The sequence below is a fragment of the Elephantulus edwardii genome, unplaced genomic scaffold, assembly GCF_000299155.1.
Source record: "Elephantulus edwardii isolate Elephantulus edwardi_28Jun2011 unplaced genomic scaffold, EleEdw1.0 scaffold00310, whole genome shotgun sequence".
Taxonomy (NCBI): domain Eukaryota; kingdom Metazoa; phylum Chordata; class Mammalia; order Macroscelidea; family Macroscelididae; genus Elephantulus; species Elephantulus edwardii.
In genome coordinates, this window is record NW_006400060.1 from 1,814,257 (window position 1) to 1,837,034 (window position 22,778).

At 39.9% G+C, this 22,778-nt stretch overlaps 1 protein-coding gene across 2 annotated transcripts in view; it reads left to right on the forward strand.

Moving 5' to 3' along the window:
* The window catches only part of DRP2 (dystrophin related protein 2), a 98,956-nt gene that overhangs the window by 73,077 nt on the left and 3,101 nt on the right, over positions 1-22,778 (forward strand). For both annotated transcript variants that reach the window (XM_006901146.1, XM_006901145.1), the window contains exons 10-21: positions 956-1,030; positions 2,020-2,221; positions 2,433-2,518; positions 5,132-5,289; positions 5,618-5,784; positions 7,812-7,923; positions 9,037-9,173; positions 9,442-9,507; positions 10,040-10,105; positions 10,983-11,126; positions 12,831-13,068; positions 15,012-15,132. In XM_006901146.1, the coding sequence (XP_006901208.1) occupies positions 956-1,030; positions 2,020-2,221; positions 2,433-2,518; positions 5,132-5,289; positions 5,618-5,784; positions 7,812-7,923; positions 9,037-9,173; positions 9,442-9,507; positions 10,040-10,105; positions 10,983-11,126; positions 12,831-13,068; positions 15,012-15,132 (1,572 nt within the window). The remainder of the gene's footprint in view (positions 1-955; positions 1,031-2,019; positions 2,222-2,432; positions 2,519-5,131; positions 5,290-5,617; positions 5,785-7,811; positions 7,924-9,036; positions 9,174-9,441; positions 9,508-10,039; positions 10,106-10,982; positions 11,127-12,830; positions 13,069-15,011; positions 15,133-22,778) is intronic.

Consider the following 22,778-nt stretch of genomic DNA (forward strand, 5'->3'; position numbering starts at 1 on the left):
CAGGACACCAACTGGTTTTCAGTCTATATAGGTCATAAACCAGCTTTTGTATGTTGTGACAAGCATTTCTAAAAACAGATAAGATTGGGAATTAAGAAAGTGCAACAGATCCTTTGCAAGGATAATTTTTTTCCCATTCTCATATTGGTTTGTATACAATCATTCATATATATTGTGTTCCATGCATGTACACTGTGTTTTCTATAATCTTTCATTTATATTGTGTTTTGATCATGTACATTTTGCTTTATACAATCATTTATATATATATTGTACTTTATGTCGTTAATTCCTTTTGATCTATGGCCATTATAACCATGTCTTTTGCAATGTTTTTATGTTATCAAATATAGCGAGGTATTATTCTTGAAATGTTTGTTTCAATTATGCACACACAGGGGTATGTGCATGTATGTGTGAATGTGTGCATATGTGTTTGTACTGGATCGTGATGTGAAATGAAATTTCTTACTATAAACCTTAGTTAAAGATGTTTGAAAATCTCTGCTCTCGGGAAGATAACTAGTTGTATTGTAGGGTATGTGAATGTTCAGTTGTACGAGGTAATATAATACCAAATTGTTTTCCAAAGTTATTATGTTAACTTCCACCAGCAGTTCTCATTGATCCACATCCTTACTGACACTGGCACAAGGCAGTGTCTTTTTACCAATCTAGAGAAGGTGTAATATGGTATTTGTGTATGTATGTGTGATTTTTCTTTAAAACCACTACTTTAAAATTGTAATTTATGTATTAAAACATTTGTCATTCCAACATTCTCCACATGTACAATTTAGTGACACTAATTACATTTTTCATGTTGACCAACTGGCACTAGTAACATTTCCAAATTATTTCATCACCCCTAATGGAAGTTCAGTGCTCCCTGAGCAGTGTTAGGTTTTAATTTAAATTTCCCCAATTTGAGTGAGTCTCTTTTCATTCTTTACAGCTGATTTGAACAACATTAAGTTCTCTGCTTATCGCACTGCCATGAAACTACGAAGAGTCCAGAAAGCACTCCGCTGTATGTATCTCACCATACACTTCTATATGCTCTTCATCCCACTCCTACTGTTATTCATATAGCTGCTGTTTCCCACTTTCATCCTTTGGTGGGAACTCTCTAAAATCTGATGCATGTCAGTTTTGGGTGTTTACTCTTTCCACAGCCCTTCCTCTCTCCTTCAACTCATTGCTGTTGAGTTGAAACCACCTCACAGTTGACCCTCCAAAGCATTTTCAGAGGCAGTAACTTTCACAAGAGGAGACTGCCTATTTTTCTCCCACAAAGTACATGCCTTTAGTTTGGCAGTGCAACTCCTTACCCATTAGGCCACCAGAACTCCCTAATCCCACACTCGTTCTCAAATTAATCCCAAAATTATCCTCTTCCTTTTCCCTGCCTTACATAAAAAAAAATCATTGCTCCATGGCAGGAAGTGTCCCAGCTCATGGTTTGGAGTCACAGGAACTTGTGTTCTTTTTCCTTTTGAGGATTATTGAATGTAAAAGCAGAAGTGCTGAAGTAGATGCCAGTGGTTGCAGATATAATGTGGCTTCTAGCCTTGACATTATCCATTCAATTTTCCTGACCTAGCCATGTCCTTCAAGGATAATTCCAGAATTTGGAGCTGATTTTAAAGTCCTCCTGATATGTATCACATTTACTGAACCTTCATACCCAATGTCTAGGTTCTCAGAACAAAGTTCAAAGACAAGCTTAGTTTCAGCTGAAACATATGTGAAGACAGAGAAACTTATAATTATATTCAGTCACTTAGAAGTCAATGAAACATAGGAGAGGAGTTAACTCTCATCCAACTCTCTTCTTAAAAATGATACCAATATATTTGTAGAAACATCTTCAGTCATTTTAGGGAGTGTTTTGCTGTCCTTTTCCTTGAGTTGAGGCTCTTGTAAAGGATTAGCTTGGTCTGAACTGAGTCAGATTTGGTGACATTGATGGCTTTACCTACCTGGTTATATAGATATCCCTCTTTTTTTCCTTCCCAGTGGACCTTGTAACTTTGACCACAGCCCTGGATATCTTCAATGAACATGATCTACAGGCCAGTGAGCATGTGATGGATGTAGTGGAGGTTATTCACTGCCTCACTGCCTTATATGAAAGACTGGAAGAAGAAAGAGGCATTTTGGTCAATGTGCCACTCTGTGTGGACATGAGTCTCAATTGGCTCCTCAATGTTTTTGATAGGTAAGTTCTTTTAAGTCCTGTCAGTCTCCAGTATGAAATCCAATGGGACACTGTGGAATAAGGATAGTGGGTAGATGTTGCTCCCAAGGTGAGCCAGGACTCAGCTCAGTTAGAGGCATAGTTGGCACAGAGAGCCTTTCTGAGTAAAAGACCGCCAAGATGTTAATACTTTACATATATTCCTGTTCTCAGTCTCTTCTTTTAAACCTAGTGGTCGCAGTGGAAAGATGCGGGCATTGTCCTTTAAGACTGGCATTGCATGCCTGTGTGGCACAGAAGTGAAGGAAAAACTTCAGTGTGAGTACAATCCTAAAGTCTGGAGTGGAGTTGAGTGGAGGGAGAGGTGTTGTGGGGAGGCATAAGAAAGTGTAAGATAAGCAGATAGTAGATTCTGCAGCTCATTAGATAGCTATTCAGGCTACCTTGTGATGCTTCCTAGTCAAGGCTATTGAAAAGAATCCACAGCAGCCAAAGATCAAGCTGGGCCTACCACTTGTTATTCTGTGTCACCCCAAGGGATTTGTTTTCTTCTAATGTAATAAGACTTGGCCAGAATCTAAGTTGGCTTTATGGAGTATCTAACTTGCAGATTTCATTCTCCATTGGCTTATCAAATTTACACCTATCACAGACTGAAACTGAAGGCATGTCACACTTTGTATTGGAAACTTCTCATATGATTACATATGTAGGGTTCAAGAATCCCCTTTATCTGTAAGGTAGAAAGTATGTAATTATGTAGTTTCTTATTTCTCTCGTTTAAAGTACCTTTTCTTTCCTCTTCATCCTCCATCTTTTAGACATCTTGTATACTTTGTGCTTTTCCCCTTCATCATTATTTATTGTTGAGTGAATGTTTGTTGACCACTGTGCTAAATGTACTGAAGACTAAGTCGAATTATACATAGTCTCTGCTTTATGTGATTTGCAGTCCACAGAAGGAAACAGAAGGACACCACAGAAAGCTTTAATTGATACATGATTGAGCCAGAGCTGAGGGTCTTTGTCTAGGTTTACTGGTAGAGTTGTGGTGGTGGGAAACCTGTACATAATTGGCAGAACTAAAAGAACTTTCTAACACTGGCCCAGAGCCATGTGGCAGAAGGTCAGAGAGAGGCTTGCCTACAAGTATGCCTGAGAGGCTTCTGTGTTAACTGAATAATCCCGAGTGTTTTTACCTGAGTTTTACCTGTTACTTCCCTAATAGATCCCATAATTGTGGAAAATAAGCAAGTAAAGTGCTAATTAAAATAATCTGAATAACAAAGGGTAAGGATGATAGAAGGAGAATTGATGTCTTTGAGCAGTGGTGCTAAAGAAGAGTATTGAATATACCATGGACTGGTAGGAAAACAAATGGGTTCCTCTTTGAGAGAATGAAACCAGGCTGCTCCTTGGAGGCAAGGATTCTGAAGCTTCATCTAACATACTTTGGAACCAGTCTTTGGAGAGGGACGTCATGCGTGAGACGGTGAAGGGACAGTGCAAGAGAGGAAGACCCTCGATGAGATGGATTGATTCACTGACTAGGGTAATGGGGGTAGGTGTGTCAGAGACAATAAGATTGGCACAGGATAGAGCAGGATATAGGGCTGTTGTACATAGGGTCTCTATGAGCTGTAGGTAACTCGATGGCACATAAAAACAACAACATACACAATATGAGATCGAAGTATAGAGATGACAGTGGAATGAACAGTGATGATTTATTGTCAATTTGCAAGTGAAGAAACTACAACTTAAAGAGGTTCATGACTTACCCAATGTTTTACAAGCTGGTTAGCAATGAAACCAGAAATAAAACTCAGGTTCTCTGCTTTCTGCTTCTCTATACTATCCTAGTGGTAAGGAGCTGCAATGTTAACTCAAAGGCATATGGTTTGAACCCACCAGCTGTTTCAAGGGAGAAAGATAAGCAATCTTTTCTCATACCTCTAAAAACCTACTGGAGAATCACCTATGAGTCGGTTCTGCCTCAATAGCACATAGCAACAACAGCAGCAGCAGCAGCAGCAACGTATCTTCTTTGCCCTAGACGAGGTAGGAAGCAGACCAGACCGACAATAACCTCTGGAGGTAATTTTCTATATTTAGACTATCTTAGATACTATGGAAGGGCAATATATTTAGCCAATATTAAAATATAAGTACTACAGTATAAGAGGTCTGGTAGCCTAGTTGTAAGGAATTGTGCTGTTAACTCAAAGGCACGTGATTTGAATTCACCAGCTGCTCCACAGAAGAAAGATGGACGATCAACTCCCATGTGATTTACTGTCTCTGAAAACCCACTGAAGGATCAGCTATAAATCAGTTCTGACTCTATGATATTCAACAACAACAACAACAAAATCAATATAGTCCACAATCACTGAGACATGATTTTAGTTTATCAAATGCTTTGCATCATCTCTTTTTGGATTATCCATGCCAGCATTGCCTTTTATTTGTGTAGTTAATCAAGAAATGACTGCAGGACTGCACTATTAGGCTATATGAGTTAATGAACAGGAGTGGATTTGACAGCCCAGCTGCAACTCATGTTTAGGCACTCCACAATCCCACACACCATCTTGCTTCTTAAGGAATTTGTTCTCCCAATGGTGTCTTCTCTGTGTTTGACACTGCTTCTCATATTCAGCTCTCTCTGTGTTCATCTGTCTTCCCTGCTTCCATGTCATCCTGATGTGCTCTCTCTTTGTATCTGTCTCATTTTGTTATCTCTGAACTCTGAAATACTTATTTTAGAACTCCTGGGCTTCTGTAAGGCATTCTAGGTATCCCAGTTCCAAGTAATTATTTAATTCTATGTGCTCTTTCCCTTTCTATCTCCTCCCCCTCCTTTGTCCCCACACTCTTCTCTGACCATTCCTGCATCTGGGCTGGCCATTATTATGATGGGGCCAGCAGACCTCTTCAGCCAAGTGGCCAACTCAGGCAGCCAGTGTGATCAACGCCACCTCGGTGTTCTGCTTCATGAAGCCATTCAGGTGCCCCGTCAGCTGGGTGAAGTGGCAGCCTTTGGAGGCAGCAATGTGGAACCCAGTGTCCGTAGTTGCTTCCGCTTTGTGAGTATAAACAAGTAAAGGAGGAGTGGAGGGAAATTAGGAGACGAGAGTATGGAGAGTATGGGAGGGAAGGAAAGAGAACTCAGAGCTGGACTTTTGTTCTAAATTATTCAACCAGAGAGTTTATGACACAAGGCAGAAGATCTCTGGACTATTAGAGTCATAGTCCTGTTGGTGAGGGTGCCAGCTCAATTATAATAGGGTGAACAACTCTGGAGATTGAGTCAATCCAGGTTCTGTTGGTTCTCCTGACCTGCTGAGGACGACTATTCTAGGGATAAGACCCTTTGGGCCTCAGTCATTTCCACTGGGCTTCTTGTTTCCCTAGAGCACTGGGAAGCCAGTCATCGAAGCTTCACAGTTTCTAGAGTGGGTCAACTTGGAGCCTCAGTCCATGGTGTGGCTAGCTGTTCTGCATCGAGTCACCATTGCTGAACAAGTCAAACATCAGACCAAGTGCTCTATCTGTAGACAGTGCCCCATCAAAGGCTTCAGGTAGGAAAAGCAGTATATACTGGAGTGATAATAGCAATAATGGTACATAAAAATAATATATTACAAGGCAATACATTGAATAATTATTATATAGTGACAGCTGATTTAGTATGCATTATTATGTAGTTGTAATCATTTCTATTTGCAGATTGACTTTTAAAATTGCTAATATGAAATATTTTCTTTTTATTTGCTGTCTTAATGGTATTATGAAGTATTGCAAGCCTACAAAAATGGTGTTGTTGTCACTGTTTACAAAAACATAAAGACACTAATCTCAAAACTCTGTATGTGCTGGCAAGTGATCCTGAGAAAGAAAACAGGAAACTTGATATGTAGGTAAAGAGCTCTGGTGGCACAGTAAGTAAGTGTTTGGCTGGTAACTGAAATGTTACCAGTTCGAACCCATTAGCCACTATGTGGGAGAAAGATGATGCCATCTACTTTTGTAAAGATTACAGTTTTGGGAACCCTGTGGGACAGTTCTACCCTGCTCTATAGGGTTACTAGAAGTGGGAATCAACTCAATGACAAAGTTTTTTCATTTGTAGTAGCTTGTCATTTCTGTGATATAAATATCACTATAACCTCAAAAGCATAGATAATAAAAAATAATTAGGAAATATCTATTACTTTTAATTTTAACAACTATTTTAGTATAATTTCTTTAACTGTCCATTTATTTAATTGCTTAATGATCACTTTATTTAATAACTAACTTATAAAATTCCTGAAACTTTGTCACCTGGCTCTTGTAAGCTGGCATGAACTGGCTCCAATATACCACATTTTTACCTAGCACCTAATTTTAAAAGGGAGCTCTGCTGGAATAGCAGCCCAAAAGTGTTGTGCTGCTAACCCAAAAGCAGTGCTTCTTTCAAGGTTCAACTCCACCAGCTGCCCTGTGGGAGAAAGATGGGCAATCTCCCTTTGTGCAATTTAAAGTCTCTGAAAACCCACTAAAATGCCAGGTGTGAGTTGGTTCTGATTAGACGGAAATAAGCTTAAGTTTTTTAGTTCAAGAAGTTAAAAATTGTACACTGCAATTGAAACTTCCCTGATTACATTCTCTTCCCCACACCCCACAGAAGTAACCACTATCCTCAAATTAGCTTTCATCATAAAATGATCACCTGTTTAGCTTTCTAAAACATGAACATGGACCCTCCAATAAATCCCACTATTATTTTATAAGATGAGCAAACGAGGCATAGAAATAAAATTTAAATTGCTGAAGTTCACTTAGCTAATGCTGGATCCTCTGGCTCCCTCAAGTCTAGGCATTCCACTAGTCTATGCTGTTTAGTAACCTCTGGGTAGTTTAGTATGACTTTGGGCCTGGATTTGAAGGACAATTCCACATTACATAATAGTAAAAACACAAAACGCATTGTTGTGGTGCTGGTTATGCTGACCCTCCAGCGAGTTTTTGAAGACTAGAAATCACATGAAAGGAGATTGCCCATATTTCTCCTGTGGAGCCGCTGATGGATTCAACCCACTAGAGGGGCTCAGCCTTTGGGTTAACAGCACATTTCCCTATGGATTGCATCACCAAGGCTCCCTTCTATAATAGTAGAATTGGTATTGTTATCAGTAACCTTTGCCTAGGAGTGGTAGAATAAGTTACTTTCATATTGGAAATGTTAACTCTTCCAGGGTAGACGGTGATGCCTGTAAGACTGGACCCTTTGGGTCCATTTTTGTTTAGAAATGTATTTGGTGTCATTTAACCCAACTCACCTCCTACTCCCTCCCTTCTTATGGAATAAAAGGTGGTGAGACCATTCTATTTTTCACACTTCCTAGGAATCTGAGCTTATGATTTTATAGGGATTTAAGAATCCCCAGGGAAAGGCTATTCATCTATTGGGGATTTAACTACTTCTGTATATAAGAGGTTGAGTGGGTTTTGGCTCAACACCTTACCCCCTTCCTATATGTATGTATATTTGCATGCTGAGAGAGTAGGCATGATCACTATGGCACACTAGATTATTTTTCCTACCACCTCTCATTTCCCAAAGGTACCGGAGTCTGAAACAATTCAACGTGGACATCTGCCAGACCTGCTTTTTAACAGGCAGGGCCAGCAAAGGCAACAAGCTACACTATCCCATCATGGAGTATTACACCCCGGTATGGAGCCGCTGGGCTGAGTGGGAAGGGTAGACAGCTCCTAAGCATTGGCTAACTGTATTCTGCTATCCTTTGGGGAGCATGCTCCAGTTTCAGTGCCTCATCAGTTTGGAAGATGCAGGCTTCTATAGTCTTCCAGCAACACTTTCATCACTGGGGCCACAGCTAGATTCCACTAAAAAGACACTATTTTACTTCTGAAATAAAGTCTTAGTAAAAATAAAAGAGAGTAAGGCAGTGCCAAGTAACTAGCATTCCATGGCTCCCTAGTTTTTTCTTGACCAGTTTCTCATACTTCTCCTGTACTGGATCACCATATCTTGCCCTGCTGTTTTGTACCTGCTCCTTTGTCATTGTTTCTACTCTTGTTAATCAAGATCAGAATATATTCTCAAATTAATTGCTCAATTGGTCCCTTGAGAGAAAGGGTATATTCCTTACCTGGGCCCCCAGTTTCACTTGGTTTTCATTGGAAATTGTCCTTCATAGTCCCCTGAGATCAGTGGGTTAGCATTCCTCAACTCTAACCACAGGACATGTCTTTTGCTGTATTCAAGACTCAGTTCCATTCTTAGCTTCCTGGGCTAATTCTACTCTCTAAACTTTAACCTTTTCCCTATACACATATTCTACCAAAGCCTCAAGTATGTCCCTGAAGTATATCTCCAGCTCTCTCATCTTACATCAGCATCTAGCAACCTATTTTCCCCCAATCTATCTTTCCAAGCTAACATTCTTGAGTCTGTAAGAGCAGGGATATATATCTCTATGCATACACAGAGAGAGAGAGAGAGGGAGAGAGAGAGAGAGAGACTCATTGCCAAAAAGTAAAGTTATATGTAGATAGTTAAAGTATAAAATTAGAAGTCTCCTTTCTCCTCTTCCTGATCCTCACCTTTCCAGCCCAACTTCTCTGAGGCAACTAGAGTTTGTGGTATGTATCCTTTATCTCCTTATCTCCAAGGAGCCCTTATCTCCAACAGGAGCCTTGAGAAAGAGTAGGTTAGCAGTCATGCTCCCTACTTAGGAGAGCAGCCATTAGCAGTTCTAAGAGAGGCTCATTATCACTTGGGAAGCCATGAGAATGAATATATGGACCCTGTCTCCTTCCAGACCACCTCCAGCGAGAATATGAGGGACTTTGCCACAACCTTAAAGAACAAATTCCGCTCCAAGCATTATTTCAGCAAACATCCTCAGAGAGGTTATCTACCTGTTCAATCAGTGCTGGAAGCTGATTATGGTGAGACGTAAGTACCCAGTGATTAAGCAGTGGCTATCTGCAGCTTCATTGAACCTAGGTATGTGTTTGAAGGGGCTGAGTGGATGAAGGGAGTGTTCCAGGAAAGATCTGACTAATGATCGGGGAAGTTCTGCTTGAACCTGGCCAGGAATTCGTACTAAGACTCTGTAGTCCAGTCTATCATGCTTCCATCAGTTCCTGGCAATCTTCCTAACCTGGGAACAAAGAATCAGCTGCTCAATGTACTCCTCTGAGTCTTTGCTGCTTTCTTCTAGGCAAACTTCTTCCCCGATGTTACCACATGCTGACACACACTCTCGCATTGAGCATTTTGCCAGCAGGTACCATCAGGTTTTCTGGGAAGTAGGGAAAGGGTTGACTATAGGGAGACCAAGGAGGGAGGGTTTTTCATTGGGAGCAAGGAGAATGGATGTGCAGGCGAGGAGGCAGGGGGTGGGTGGCTGGCGGGAGGCAGAAACCAGTGGGGCCAAGCACTTAAGGATGGTTGGGGGAAGTCTCCAAAGGGGAAGGGAGAAAAATGGAATGGGGAAAGGGGAAAGGAGCAGGAAGAGGAGGGTGGAAATTGTACAACAATGAATGATTTTTTTTCTTTTTTAAGTGAACTGGAAGAGGGGGAAGGAAAAGGAAGGGAGAAAAATGTGGAACAGTGAATGACTGAAAATCCAACTTCTCTATAAACTTTAGTTAAAATTATAATTTTTTAAAAGAGGGAGAACGGTTGATGTGTGTGTGTGTGTGTGTGTGTGTGTGTGAGAGAGAGAGAGAGAGAGAGAGAGAGAGAGATTAGTGTCCTGGAGATGCAGCCAGGCCTCACAACCACTTTTCTCTCTTGTTCCTGCTCTTTCTTCCCAGGCTTGCTGAGATGGAAAGTCAAAACTGTACCTTCTTTAATGATAGCCTCTCCCCAGATGACAGCATGTAAGTTTCCACAGCTGTTCACTTTCCAGGAATAGTACCCCTTGGGATCCTTCTGCCACTGCTTGGGAAGGCTAGAGCCTCAGATGGAGGCAGTGGGGAGGAGTTTGATGGTTATGAGTCCTTGACTCCCTAAGGAAGGAAGATTTCTTTCTGGGTGCAGTGTTTGCAAGAGAAGCAATAAATTTTCATTAAAATCTCAGTTTAAAAAAGAAAAAAAAAGAGAAGCAATAAGCTCTCTATCAACTGAGCCATATCTCTCTGCCATCTGCCCAGCCCATTTCTGATGCAAGAGCCAATTCTTCCATGCCCAACTTGGAGAGAAGAAGAAATGAGCTATTATCTCATGCTTGAGATTTCAAAGCCCCATCCAGTGCCACACCAACCCAGGAGAGGCATCTGGGACATGAAAGAAGTAGTCAGAGAGACTCCATAGTGTTATATACCAGAGAAGGAACTTTTCACCTGTAGGTGAAGCTTAGGAGTTACTTGATATGATACATAGGTCAATCTGGCCCTGACTGGGACTCAAGGAGGTGGTGATTTCTCATAGAGGGGGAGAAAGTAAAGGGGAGGAGAGTGGGAGCAAAGCACAGAAGGGGAAGTTATTTGCTCATTGTTTCTTAGAAAGCTCTAAGTAGGATCCAGAAGCCCTAGTATTCAGAAAATACTCTTTCCCAGTACCCCTACTACAGCCTTGTGCCACCTCTGACCACTTTCTCCAATGTTAAGCCTTAATATATGTATGGCCTTTGCATCTCTATATGACTGAGAGCTAAGGCTTTTCATGGTTTCCTGAGTTGGGAGCTGAGAATTCATAATGCAGGCTGTTTCTATTCAATGCCTGATCACCTCCTGTCTTCTCCCCACACCCATGCAGAGATGAGGACCAGTACTTGCTGCGACACTCCAGCCCTATCACAGACCGGGAACCAGCCTTTGGACAGCAAATCCCATGCAGCATGGGCACAGAAAGCAAAGGGGAACTAGAAAAAATCCTGGCCCACTTAGAAGATGAGAACCGGTGGGTGTGCTGACACCTCAGATGTGTGGGTTCCAGAGTCCAAGACTGCTTGAATATAAATCTTTGTTTGAACTTCCATATACTAACTGTGTGACCCTGAACTTAGATTCTCTGATCATCCATTTCCATCTGAAAAATGGAAACTATAATAATACTTCCTGGGGTCACTTGTGAAGATCAAATGAGATCAGATATACAGTGTGTTACTCTACTGCCTAAGAACACAATAAATGGTAGTTATTATAATAATTTAAGTCCCTGGGTGGTGCAAATGGTTGACATACTCAATCAATAACTGAAAGAGGGAGTTTGCTCTGAAGTGCCTCAGAAGAAAGAACTAGCAATCTACTTCTGAAACACTAGTTTGTAAAAACCTCAGGCAACATAGTTCTACTTGAACACTCATAGAGTTGCCATGAGTTGGAATCAGCCCTATGACAACCTTTATCTGTTATTATTATTACTTGAATTCTTTTAAGGCAGCCAAAATTTATACAAGTCCCCATGATATGCACCATTACTGAGATTACAGAAAAGAGTCTCTGCTCACAAAGAAATTCAGTGTTGGTAATGAAAACAGATACTTATCACTTAGGAAAAGTAATAAAAGAAGAGGAGAGTGACACTATGCAGAGCATTTGAAGACTGGGAGAAGGAAGGTAAAGAAGGTTACAGTGATGGCATTAGTCTCCATAAAGCAGGAATTGTTGTAGGAGCATAAGGAGAGTCCAGGCCACTTTGGGGACATGCAGTGTTCCTTAGAGCACTGCATCTCAAACATTCATGTGGCTACAGATTACTTGAGAAACTCATTAAAATGCAGATTCTGATTAGTAAGCTTGAGTCAGGGCCTGGGTTTCTGCACCTATAACCAGCTCCCAGGTGATATTCATACCATTGGTCCATAGACCTAATATTAGAAGCACAGATTTGGGGCCAGTCTATGAACTGTTTATTAGGAATCCAGGAGAAGATAAATGCAGAAGTAAAGCGTGAGTTTTTAGAAACTTTAATGGCAATTTGACATTTCTGTGGCATGTGTCATTAGTGGGTTCAGTGAATAGGGTATAGACAAGTTTAGGTGGTGGTGTCACATGTGATGTGAGCTATTAATCCTGCATTGAGACTACATCATGGTCCACATGGATTTGAGGGAGAGAGTCATTGTTTTTCACTGTAGACAATTGGAGAAGAACTGAATTAAAGCAGCAACAGACAGGCCCAGGAGAATGAACAGAGAATAATTGCGTTCTACCGTAAAACAATACAATAACCCACAAAGCATAGCCTCTCCTGCTTCTGTTATATCTTCCATTGGAATCTAAAATGGAGTACATGAGTCAGTGGTCCTACTGAATCATTTCTTTGCAGACTGTGCTCCAGGCTCATTTTAAAGTCTGGACTAATCCCCAAATCTCCACATCAAAGCATGAGATATTTGTTGTGTGAAATGTCAGCTTTCTCTGCTCTGAGGTCCAATCATGGCAGTAAATTATATATGTGTTGGAGAGGAGGTAACATGAGTGGCCACTGAGGCAAGAATACTGCTAGGTGCAGAAGGATGGATGGGGGAGCCAAGATATTGATCACACTAGTCCTAGTTTCAAGCTAACCCAGAGTCATCTAGGTACAAGGAGACATATGGGACCTAGAGAGTCAGTGCCCTGTTAGTGCCCCATGGCTTAATTTCTCTGTCCTTGGTAGGATTCTCCAGGGAGAGCTGAGACGCTTGAAGTGGCAGCACGAGGAAGCTGCTGAGGCACCCTCTTTGATCGAGGGCTCTGTTGACATAGCGCATGACCATGGCCATGAGGAGCTTCTGGCTGAGGCCAGGATCCTTCGACAGCACAAGAACCGCCTGGAGACACGCATGCAAATTCTTGAAGACCACAACAAGCAACTGGAATCCCAGCTGCAGCGCTTAAGGGAGCTGCTCCTACAGGTATAGCTGAAAACAGGGCAAGTACCGGGGCAGCCCTTGAATCCAGGAAAAAGGGTGGGAATGTAGCAAAGAGGAGGATAGAAGAGGTCAATGGCAATAACTATTAGATGACTTTCTAAAGAGGACTGGCCTGGCACTTGGGGAGGGTGCAAAGAAGAAAGGGGCTGGTCATACATAATTTCGCCAATTATCTTCTACTTCACACTTGTTACTTTCAAGCCACTGTGGGACCAGAGGCAGAACTTCTGAAGACTCAATTTTCCACAACCCATTTGAATCCTGTATTGAAGAAATCATCCAAAACAGATTGATTTTGCTAACATGGTATTTGCTAGAAAGAAGAAAATTTAGACATGATAGACAAGGCAATGATTTTTTTTTTTTCCTTAAAGGAAGCACTGATTACTTTTTGTCTCTTTCCTCATACTACTGTGCTGTTCTAGAGTCAGATAGCCCTGAGTTTTAATTTCTCTCTGAACCTGATTGTGGAATATTGGGCAAGTTACTTAACCTCACTAGCCCTTAGTTGTTCCTTCACCTATAAAACAGGAATAATAGGAGTACTAGCCTTGGTACCAGCAGTCCGGAAATCAGGAGACATATTACACTTGGAAATCCTGCAGTCAGAGACTTCTCCTAGTTACTGAGAAGCAATGATTTTGAGGACTAAGGTGCCTATGATTCAGGCCATGGTCTTTCTGATCACTTGCTATGCATTTGAGAGCTGGACAATGAATAAGGATGACAGAAGAAGAATTGATGCCTTTGAGCTGTGGTGTTGGAGAAGAGTACTGAACATTCCATGGATGGCCAAGAGAACGAACAAATATGTCCTGGAGAAAGTGCAGCCAGACTGTTCCTTGGAGGCAAAGATGATAAAGCTTTACCCCACATACTTTGGACATGTTGCTACAATAGCCTATTCCTTGGAGAGGGACATGATGCTTAGAAAGGTCAGTGAAGGAGAAGAAGACCCTCAACCAGCTGGATTGATTGCTGCAATGGGCTCAAGTGTGTCAGGAAGTGTGAAGACGACATAGGATAGGACAGAGTTCAGATCTGTTGTTCATAGGGTCGCTATGGGTTGTACTCAACTCAATGGCACCTAACAACAACAACAACGACAAAGCTTTATAGAGTTGTGGTGAGGATAGCAAGAAAGAATGAATTTCTAGCATTTAGCATGATGCCTGGAATACAGAAACAACTTAATATTACCTATTGTCATTTTTGCTGGATAGTACAAATTTTTAGCACATTCAACTGCTAACCAAAAAGTTAGTACTTAGAATCCACCGACAGATGTATTGGAAGAAAGGTCATGCATTCTACTTATCAAAATTCAGCCACTGAGAACCTTATGGAACACAGCTCTACTCTGACAGACATGATGGGATTGACTTGGCAGAAACTAAGTTATTGTTGTCCACATAACATAATAACATAACATAACATAACATAACATAACATAACATAACATAACATAACATAACATAACATAACAAACATAACATAACATAACATAACATAACATAACATAACATACTCCCCTCCCCCAGATCTTCTAAGGGATAGTTTCTTAATGAATTCCTACATGGTCCTAAAATATGCAGCCAAATTGTGAATTGAGGATCAGAGAGAATTAAGTTAATTACAGACGAAATGACATCAAGTGACCTTTAGACACAAAGACTTTTTTTTTTAAGAACTGGAGTCTGACACATGTAGTTGAAGGAAGAAGGTAATTACTAATAGAATCTTCTAAGAAGTATTCTAAAAGGGATACCACTGTTTTGGGTACTACTAAAAGTTTCTTAAAGTAAAAAAGATGGTCATGGAGCTTTAAAAGTCCCTTCTAAACTCAAGAGTTAGAAGTTAAAATTATTACTGGAATATTATCAGAAAGGCAAAACCACTTAAAGTAATGCTTTAACTCTTGCTAGCCACCTACGGAATCAGATGGCAATGGCTCTGCAGACTCGTCCTTAGCTTCCTCTCCACAGCAATCAGAAGGCAGTCATCCCCCCGAGAAGGAACAGACTACTCCAGATACTGAGGCTGTAGGTAAGTCTCCCTGGGTCCTCTAAATCCTTTCTTCCATGACTTGGTCCTGCTGCAGATTTCTTGCCTATTTTGTCAGATCTCAGACTAGTTTCTCCTTATGATTTACAGACTAGGGTCAGAGTTTGATTGACCTGTTGATTAATCTCTCTGTTTATCCTTTTGTTGTTAGGTGCCATCAAGACAGTTAAGACTCATAGCAATACTATGTACAACAGAAGGAAACATTGTCTACTCATTCATAGTCCTTATAATTGTTGCTATGTTTGAGCCCACTGTTGAAGTCACTGTAATTTCATCTTGTTTGAAGATCTTTACTGACCTTCTTCTTTACAAAGCATGATGTCTTTCTCCAGGGACTTGTCCCTCCTGATACCATGTCCAAAGTATGTGTGATGAAGTCCTGCCATTGTCACTTCTGTCTTGGGGGTGGGGGGAAACACCACAATAGTTGCAGTAGTAAAATATCCCCCATTCAGGATACTGTGTAAAGAGGAATAGAAAAGTGGGAAATGGGAGAACTTGAATTCAGAGCAATTTCTACCTGAGCCCAAATACTGTTACAAACTCAATATTATAGAGAATAACAAAACCAGCTAAGGATTTACCTTTATACTAATTACTGAAGCTATTTGATCATGCTGATTATTTACAAAAGTCTTCTTTGATAAAAGGTGACAAGTGATCAGGAAGGTCTTTATTGATATCCAAGATTATAGTGGAGATGATAATTAGTAGTTTACATAAAAGGTACAAACTTCAGGAAGCTTGTTTACTAGTAGAAGGTAGTCTGAGTAGACGAAGAACAATAATTGGCCATCTACTTCTGAAATAACAGCCCTTACAAAACCCTATGAACAGCAGAGAACATTGTTAGATAGTACTAGAAGTGTAGTCCTATAGATTGGAAGACAATATAAAATGAGGAGAGAAGTGCAGCAATGAATGAATGGAAATCCAAATTCTCTGTAAATGTTCATTAAAATTATTTAAAAAAAATAAAATTTAAAAAAACGAGGAGAAACAGGTACAAATATCCAAGAATAACTGAAACATGGAATATACAAAGCATGATTCTAGGAAAATTAGAAGTTGTATAAAGTAAAATAGAATGTATAAATATCTACATCCTGAACATTAATGAGCTGAGATGGACTGAAATTGGCGACTTAGAATCAGATAATCATATGGTCTATTATTCTGGGAATGATAAATTGAGGAAGAATGGTGTTGCAATCACAGCAAAAATAATATTTCAAAATTTATCCTAAAGCACAATGTTGTAATAGGATACTATGCACATACACACAAAGAAGACATGTTAATAAACTGTTTTTCAAATATATGCACTAACAACTAAAGCCAAGTATGAAGAAATTGAGAACTTCCACCAACCTTTGCAGTCTGAAATTGATAGAACATGCTTTCAAGAAGCTTTAAGAGTAACTGGTGACTGGAATGCAAAAGTTGGAAACAAAGAAAAGTACTGATAGTCAGAAAATACAGACTTGATGACAGAAACAAGGCTGGGGATAAAATTTAATTTTCTACGATCAATAAGTTATTCATTGTAAATACCATTTTTTTTTAAAAAAGCCACAAATGGCATCTAGATATATGGACCTCATCAGATGGACTGCACAGGAAGGAGATTAACTACAGCTATGGAAAGAGTTGATGGAGAATCTCAATCAGTCAAATTAAAGCCAGATTCTGACTGTGGAACAAATCATCAATTGCTTGTGTACAAGTTCAAATTGAAGTTGAAGAAAGTGAAAACAACCACAAGAACTCAAATACTGCCTTGAGTTAATTCCATCTGAGTTTAAAAACTATCTCAGAAATAGGTTTGATGAATGATCAAAGATCAGATGAGTTGTTAGCTTACATCAGGGATATGATTCATGAAGAAAGCAAAAGTTGTAACAAAGACAGGGGAGAAAGAAAAGACCAAAATGGACGTCAGAAGAGACTCTGAAAATTGCACTAGGAGAGAGAGACCAAAAGGAAGAAGTGCTGAAGTAAAAGAATTAGACAGATTTCAAAGGACACCTTGTGAAAACAAAGTATTATAATGAAATAAGCAAGGAACTAGAGTTAGAAAATCAAAAGGGAGGGACATGGTTGGCATTTCTCAAACTGAAAGAACTGAAAAATTCAAACTGAGAATTGCAATCCTGAAGGATTCTATGGGAAAAAATTTGAATGATGCAAGAAGCATCAAAAGAAGATATATACAAAAAGAAGGAATACACAAAGTCATTGTGCCAAATATAATCAGTCGACATTGAGACATTTCAGGAAGTAGCATATGATCAAGAACCAATGGTAATAAAGGAAGAAGTTTAAGCTACCCTGAAGGCTTTACAAAAAATAAGGTCACAGGAATTGATGGGATACCAATTTCATCAAACGCATGCTTACCAAATCTGTGCCAAGAAATCTGGAAGACAGCTATCTGGCCAACTGTCTGGAAGAGATCCATATTTTTTCCCATTCCCAAGAAAGGTGATTCAACAGAATATAGAAATTATTGAACAATATCACTAATATCACATGCTTATAAAAATCATTCTGTTGATTATACAAAAATGGCTGTCATAGTACATCAACAGGGAACTTCCAGAAATTTAAGCTGTATTTAGAAGAGGCTATGGCACTGGGGGTATCATTGCTGATGTCAAATGGATCTTGGTTGAAAGTAGAGAATACCAAAAATATGTTTATTTGTGTTTTATTGACTATACAAAGGCATTTGACTGTATCGAGCATAAAAAATTATGGTTAACATTGAGAAGAATGGCAATCCCAGAACACTTAATTTTTCTCATTTGAAGCATGATACATAGACCAAGAAGCAGTAGTCCAAACAGAACAAGGGAACAGTGACTGACTTAAATGTGTGTGTCAGGGTTGTATCCTTTCTTCATACCTATTAAATTTGTGTGCTGGACAAGTAATTCAAGAAGATGGGTTGTATAGAGAAGAATGTGGCATCAGGATTGCAAGAAGATTCATCAACATCCTATATTATGCAGATATTACTACTTTGCTTACTGAAACTGAAGAGGACTTGAAACACTTGCTGCAGAAGTTCAAAAACTTCAGTCTTCAATATAGATTAGATCTCAACATCAATAAAACAAAAATCCTCACCACCAGACCAATAGGCAATATCATGATAAATGGAGAAAAGACTGAAGTTGTCAAAGATTTCATTTTACTTGGATCTACAATTAACATCCATTGTAACACCAGTCAAGAACTCAAGACATGTATTGGGAAAATCTGTCAAGGCCCTTTCCAAAGTGCTAGAAGAGTAAGGATGTCAGTTTAAAGACTAAGGGGCACCTGATCCAAACTATCATCTTTTCAATTACTTCCTATTCATCTGAAAGTAGGACGATCAATAAGGATAACAGAACAATTGATGCTTTTGAATTGTGGTGTTGTAGAAGAGTACTGAATATTCCATGGACTGCCAAAAGAACAAACAAGTCTATTTTGGAGGAAGTATAACCAATGTGCTCTTTAGAAGCAAACATGATAAAACTTTTCAGGTAACTTAGTCTCATGTAATTTGGGCATGTTGCTAGAAGGAGCCAGTCCTTGGAAAAATATATCATACTAGGAAAGATGGGGAATCAGAGATAGAGAGGAAGACCCTCAACAAGATGGATGAACATAATGACTATAAATATGGGCTCAGACATATCAAAGATCATGCGGATGGGACAGGATAGGGCAAATTTCAGATCTGTTGTTTATAGCTGCTATGAGATGTAGTCGACTTGATGACACTTAACAACAACAACATGTGCCCTAGCAGTAAGAAGCTGTGCTGTCAACCCAAAGGCATGTGGTTTGAATTCACAATCTGTTCCACAGGAAAAAGGTGGGCAATCTCTTCCTGTGCAATTTACTGCTTCAGAAAATCTGCTGGAGGGTCAACTATGAGTCAGTTCAGACTCAACGGTACACAACAGTCTTGGATAGTCAGGAAAACTGTCATTTAAGAGTGGAAAATCCTTCATGTGTCCCAGTGCCGTGTTCATTATTTAGCCCCTCTTTTCTTAGTTTCCCCCAACACCCATGTCAGTCCTGTTTGACAAATGAAGGAAATAACTGATGAAAAGGAATATATAGCTATGCATTATTTGTATGACAAAAGTCCAGAATAAGAAGTGCATAGCAAAGTGGACTGGAGGAGGCGTGGAGGTAGGGGAGGGAGGAAATTATGCAACGATGAATATTTTTTGTGTGAACTGGGCATTAGGGAGGAAAAGGTGTGATAATGAATGAAAAATCCAACTTCTCTGTACATTTTTATTAAAAGCACAATTTTAAAAAAAAGGAGTGAAAAATCTGGTGGAGGGTCAACTATAAGTCAATTCTGACTCCATGATACACAACAACAACAGTGTTGGATAATAAGGGACAGTGCCATTTAAGAGTGGAAACAAAGTGGAAAGGTTCATGCAAATGGCCCTTATGTTAAAGCCTTTATTGTTCTAAAAAAAAGGCTAAGCCTAGGCAAATTCTGAAATCTTGTGAAAATATAAATGAAACTTTCTGAGAAGGAAATTGATATGTCCTTGAGGGTTTCTTTTAATGTTATGATTGCTATTGAAGTTTAAATGTTCAGAGAAAGCATGAGAGGTTTTTGGATGACATCTGGATGTATCCCAAGGTTTAAAATTCAGTCAGGCAGCAGTTTCTGCAAATCAGCTTTAATCTAATCTCTAAAGCACTTCTAAGCATTATTCTTGTAGTACTTCTAAAACAGATTTGTTTGTTCTGGAAATCCATACTATAAATCTGTATTCTTCAACACCATAATTCAAATACACAAGTTCTTTGTCAGTTTTCCTTATGCATTTTTTAAACTTTCACATGTATATGCAGCAAATGAACATACCACATTTTGTGCTAGGCACATCTTTGTCTTTGAATTGACAGCCTCGTACTTTCACACTTTAAAAAGGTCAGCAGATTTTAGGGGAGCTCTGGTGGCCTAGTGGCAAGGAGCTGCAACTACAATCCCAGAGGCACACGGTTCGAATCCACCAGATGCTCTGCCGGGAAAAGGAGGGACAATCTCCTCCTGTACCAGTCAGATCTGATTTGACGGTACACTCACACAAAAATTAAAAAGGTGAGCAGATTTTCCCAATGCAGTACCTCGTTTGATTTCTTGACTGCTGCTCCCTTGAGCATTAATTATGGTTCCAGGCAAAATGAAATCCTTGACAACTTCAATTTTTTCCCCTCTGTTTATTATCATATTGCTTATTTTATCTAGTTGTGAGGATTTTTGGTTTTTTATGCTTAGACCTAATCCATCTTAAAGGCTTTTTAAAAACTTTTAAAATTATTATTTTATTGAAAGTTTTCAAATAAATTGGTTTCTCATTCATTGATACATATGTGTTTTTTTTTTCTCCCTACTTCTCCTCTAATTCACTTTGTAACTCATGGCCTGTTTCAGGTTGCTAATTGCCATACACATAATGTCTAATCGTTCTTTTCAAATTGTCCTTCACTTCAGTGAATGACTGGACTTTACTCCAATGCACTATTCATTACTTATTCATTCTTTTTCTGCTTTCCTCCTCTCTCTTGTATCCATCCTCTTGTTATAACAATGATCTTATGTAGTATTTGTCTTTTTGTGGCAAATATTTCACTCAGCATTATGTCTTCAAGACTCATCCACATTGTGTATTGCTTACAAGTTCATTTTTTTTTTCAATGCTATATAATATTCCCGGGGTACCTTAGGTGAGGCGTGGGGATGAAGAAAGCTCCACCTCTCTCTCTCGTCCCAGAATCCCAAAACTAATTCTCCCCAGTTGGCGTCCTGGGGTGGGGGTGGGGGGCCTTTCCCGTCTTCCCGGGGTACTTTAGGTGAGGCGTGGGGATGAAGAAAGCTCCGCCTCTCTCCCGTCCCGGAATTTGTTCCCATTCCAAAGAAAGGTTACCCAACAGAGTGTGGAAATTATCGAACAATATCATTGATATCACATGCAAGCAAGATTCTGCTGAAGATTATCCAAAAATGACTGAACAGCACATCAACAGAGAACTGCCAGAAGTTCAGGCTGGGTTTAGAAGGGGTCGTGGTACTAGGGATGTTATAGCTAATGTTAGATGGATCTTGGCAGAAGGCAGAGAATACCAGAAGAATGTCTATCTGTGCCTCATTGACTATGCAAAGGCTTTTGACTGTGCTGATCACAACAAGCTGTGGCTGACTCTGAGACGAATGGGAATCCCAGAACATTTGATTGTGCTAATGCCAAACCTATACTTGGACTTGGACCAAGAATCAGTGGTCAGAACAGAGCAGGGAGACACTGGATGCTTCAAAATCAAGAAAGGGGTCTGTCAGGGATGTATTTTGTCTCCATACCTTTTCGATCTTTATGCAGAGCAGACCATACGAGACGCTGGGCTGTACGAGGAGGAATGTGGCATCAGGATTGGTGGAAGAATCATCAACAACCTGCGTTATGCAGATGACACAACCTTGCTTGCTGAAACTGAGGAGGACCTGAAGCGCTTGCTGCAGAAAGTCAAGGACTGCAGTCTTCTATATGGATTGAAGCTCAACATCAAGAAAACAAAGATTCTCACCACTGGGCCAATTGGTAGCATCAGTATGGATGGTGAAGAGATTGAGATAATTAAAGAGTTTTCGTTTACTTGGTTCCACAGTCAACACTCTTGGTAACAGCAGCCAGGAAATCAAGAGACAAATTGCATTGGGAAAGTCAGCTGTGAGGGACCTCTCAAGAGTACTGAAGAGCAATGACATCAGGCTGGAGACTAAGGTGTGCCTGATCCAGGCTATAGTCTTTGCAATTACATGCTATGCATCAGAGAGTTGGACAGTGAATAGGGATGACAGAAAGAGAATTGATGCCTTTGAGCTGTGGTGCTGGAGAAGAGTACTGCATATACCATGGACTGCTAGAAGAACAAAGAGGTTCATCCTAGAGAGGGTAAGACCAGGCTGCTCCTTGAAGGCAAGGATTTTGAAGCTTCTTCTGACATACTTTGGACATGTGCTTTTGGAAAAGCACATTATTCTTAGGAAGTTGGAGGGACAGTGCAAGAGAGAAAGACTCTTTTTGAGATGGATTGATTCAGTGATTGGGGTGTAGAGGGTAGGTGTGTCAGAGACAATGAGGTTGGCACAGGATAGAGCAGTGTTCAGAGCTGTTGTGCATAAGGTTACTAGGAGTCACAAAAGTCATTGTTCTTATAAAATTCCATCCTAAAATCCCTGGCAATGTTTCTACTACCAAATCCCGCTCCAGTGGTGCAATTGTTTAGAGTGTCATATTTGCACATCAATTCTATTACCCAATAAGAAAGATAAGCACAGGGTAATTTAGTCTTACTTAGTAATCTACAGTGAACAATTTCACATGGGTTTCAATAGGGAACAATTTCATTGGTGAAATAATCTGTAGTGAATAATTTTACATGCGTTTCACAAGTAAGCCTGTGCTTACCTTGCTTACTAAATAGGCTGCTCTTGGAGCTACAGATTCATTTTGTTTGGTTCCCATCACTAGCTGTTATGAATGAATCTTTTAAAAAATATTTATTATTAATTTCTATGTGCATCCTAAAACTTCTCC